This window comes from Austrofundulus limnaeus, unplaced genomic scaffold (genome assembly GCF_001266775.1).
Source record: "Austrofundulus limnaeus strain Quisiro unplaced genomic scaffold, Austrofundulus_limnaeus-1.0 Scaffold910, whole genome shotgun sequence".
In the NCBI taxonomy this organism is placed as follows: Eukaryota; Metazoa; Chordata; class Actinopteri; order Cyprinodontiformes; family Rivulidae; genus Austrofundulus; species Austrofundulus limnaeus.
In genome coordinates this window covers 128,986-131,636 of record NW_013953312.1, presented here as the reverse complement: position 1 = coordinate 131,636, position 2,651 = coordinate 128,986, and the positions used below count along the sequence as shown (strand labels likewise).

At 36.0% G+C, this 2,651-nt stretch overlaps 1 protein-coding gene across 1 annotated transcript; it reads left to right on the top strand.

Annotated features, from left to right (window-relative positions):
• Positions 1-128: 128 nt before the first annotated feature.
• LOC106533232 (serine/threonine-protein phosphatase alpha-2 isoform) lies at positions 129-1,916 on the top strand (the record flags this gene model as incomplete). Its single annotated transcript, XM_014029471.1, is given in 1 exon segment — positions 129-1,916. A coding segment is annotated over 1 exon segment (117 nt), but the record flags the coding sequence as incomplete, so codon positions are not given.
• Between the last annotated feature and the right edge of the window lie 735 nt (positions 1,917-2,651).

Here is a 2,651-nt window from a genome sequence, read left to right as displayed (position 1 = left end):
TTATCAAATAAAGTCTAATGTTACAACTAATGCTGGATCCCTTTTAAATTCAGAGCCACGTTTTTGGTCATCTCATCTGAAAAACCTTTAAACTGCTCTGTTTGATGTGTTTTTGTTTGTTTTTGCAGATTCTGAAGCCAGCAGATAAGAAACTGTATCCTTACGGTGGAGGGGGAGGGGTGGGCTTAGGAAGACCGGTCACCCCTCCCAGAAATTCAGCTAAAGCCGCCAAGGCCAAGAAATAACACCTGCTGAGTCCCCTCCCTACGACCTGCCGCCTCTGTCGGTCCAACTTTTCTTCTTCTTCTCTTCTTTTTTTGTTTCTCTCATGAGTTGCAACAACGTTCAGCCGTGTAACCTTTTTTAAACAAAGTTTAAATGTTTATTTGACTGTCTGTGTTTATTTTTGTTTGTTTATTTTGAACGTACGTGTGGAAAATGAGACTGACACCAGGAGTTTTCTGTATGTTTTATTTTCTTCCTGTCGTTGTTGTTTTTGTTTGTTGTTTATTCATCATGTAAATCACAGCTGGCTGCAGGACGGGGTGGGGGGGAGAAAAGAACCTGGGCTGGTTCTGTTCCTGAGCGTTTTGTAAATCCACGGGTCAGACAGGTGGGTCAGGTGGGGGCTGGAGGCGGAGCTGTCCAGTTAAACGGCACATAACCACACACTGGGTGCACAGGTGGAAACGTGCACGTTAATCCTTGGATTACACAGATTCACTATAAAAACTTTAATTTTTTTTTCTCTTTTCGATCTGAAAAGCACTTCTTTAAGATTATAGTCATGGATGTTATATAGAGTTGCTCTTTTCTGTTTTTTTTGTAGATAACCTTTTTGTTTCTTGCTTTTATTTTTAGTTCACTTGAAGCTGAAGACGAATAAAAAAATCTTTTATTTGAAAAACGTCATCATGATTATCACTTTGTCATATTTAGTGGCTAATTTTTCTCTTGTGTTTGACGTTCAGCTTGATTTAATAACATGTAAATACTGATCGGTGTCGTTCTGACCCAGATTATACGCAGAATTAATGATTTTTACGTTTTCCTTTCAGTCGCATTAAAACGTGAAAATTGTTTAAGAGAAATTAAGAGAAGTTGCTTTTTTTGAGCCTAAATAGCATTTTAAAGTTTATCTATCAGCTAATAACCTACAAATAAATCAGTGTAAGGTTTGTCATTATACTCTAGATATTTTTGTAAATATTCAGCTGTGATATAAAAGCAATAATCAAATGAAGTTGAGTTTTTAAACATTCTGAATCACTTTATTTGAATTGAAAACTAAAACAGAACTGGTAACAAGGAGCTCATGAGGAAGGACAAGTTTTATTTTGAAGTAGTTGCAGCAGTCCTTTAAAGCTTTTAAATGTTTGCAAATCATAGTTCTGATTTCATGAATGTATTTAAGATAAAGACCGATTTTTATTCACTTTAAATTTAGGTTTCAGCATCAAATCACGTCGTGCAGATCTGTAAAAGTTTGGACTGAAATCCTGATTATTTGAGACGTTTTCTGATTTATTATTTTAATTTTTCACATATTTCCTGTGGGGCCGAGATAAAACTTTAAACTGTTAAAAAACCCATGTTTTAAATTAAACTGTGACCCCTCAAACACAGTTGTCTCAATAAATATGTTTTTAAAAAGTCCTGGGTTTATCCTCAGGTTTAATCGAACATTTTCAGTCTCTTCGGCTGTTTTTGTAGCTAAACAAATTGGCAGCTGGTGACAAAATTTGCTTTTAATTTTTAATTTAAGGATCAGTTTGGTTTATAATTTTTTAATAACATTGCGGTGAGTACCTTTAACATCCTGAAATGTCCACTTTAATGTTTTTATTTTATTTCTGTGGATGTTCAGCTCAGATTCTGCAGTGTTTCAGGGTCATTTTCTATTTTACGTCTCCTTTTTTTAAAAAAGAAAGAAGTTATTTAACCCACCACCTGAGAATAATTTTATTTTAGTTTTCTGTGTTTTATTTTCCCTCTTGTCTGTAGCGTTCTAACAGGGTCGACCTCTGAATGAGGCGCAGCGTTCCTGGTGGGGGGAACAACAAAAACATCAGACTGGACTTCATCAGGTCCAGTTTCATGCCCAGAATCTGCTCAGGAAGTGAAGTTTTTAGTCCAATCTAAGTGCGTTTGTATCTGTTCTGATGAAAAACAACACATGCATGCACTCCTCTGCTGTGGGACACGTCTGTGTTTGCAGTTTCTGTTCATGCTTCATAAAACTGATCACTGAAACATGACTGTGGACAATAATCTGAGGGATTTTACTGAGAGAGAAAAACAATTATCACTGAAAAAACAACTTCAAACTGACAAAATTAAGAAATGACTAAAAACAGTAATTTAATTTGAGTTTTGTTTCAACAGAATTGTTGTAAAAACCAAACTCTTGGATAAAAGATGTTTTTACTCAAAGTTGTGCACCTGTCCACAGGTGAGGTGTTCAGGTCCACTCAGCTGTTTTAGTTGGTTTATTTGTGTGTTTTTGGGTCTTTATCCTGTTGGAGGACCTACAATCTCACAATGAACCGATTACCAGAGGTTTATAGTAACCAAGACGGGTTCTTCTCTAATGAAACGTTTCGTCTCTCCTCCAAAAGACTTCTTCAGTCTGAGAGTTTCAGGCAAAATTC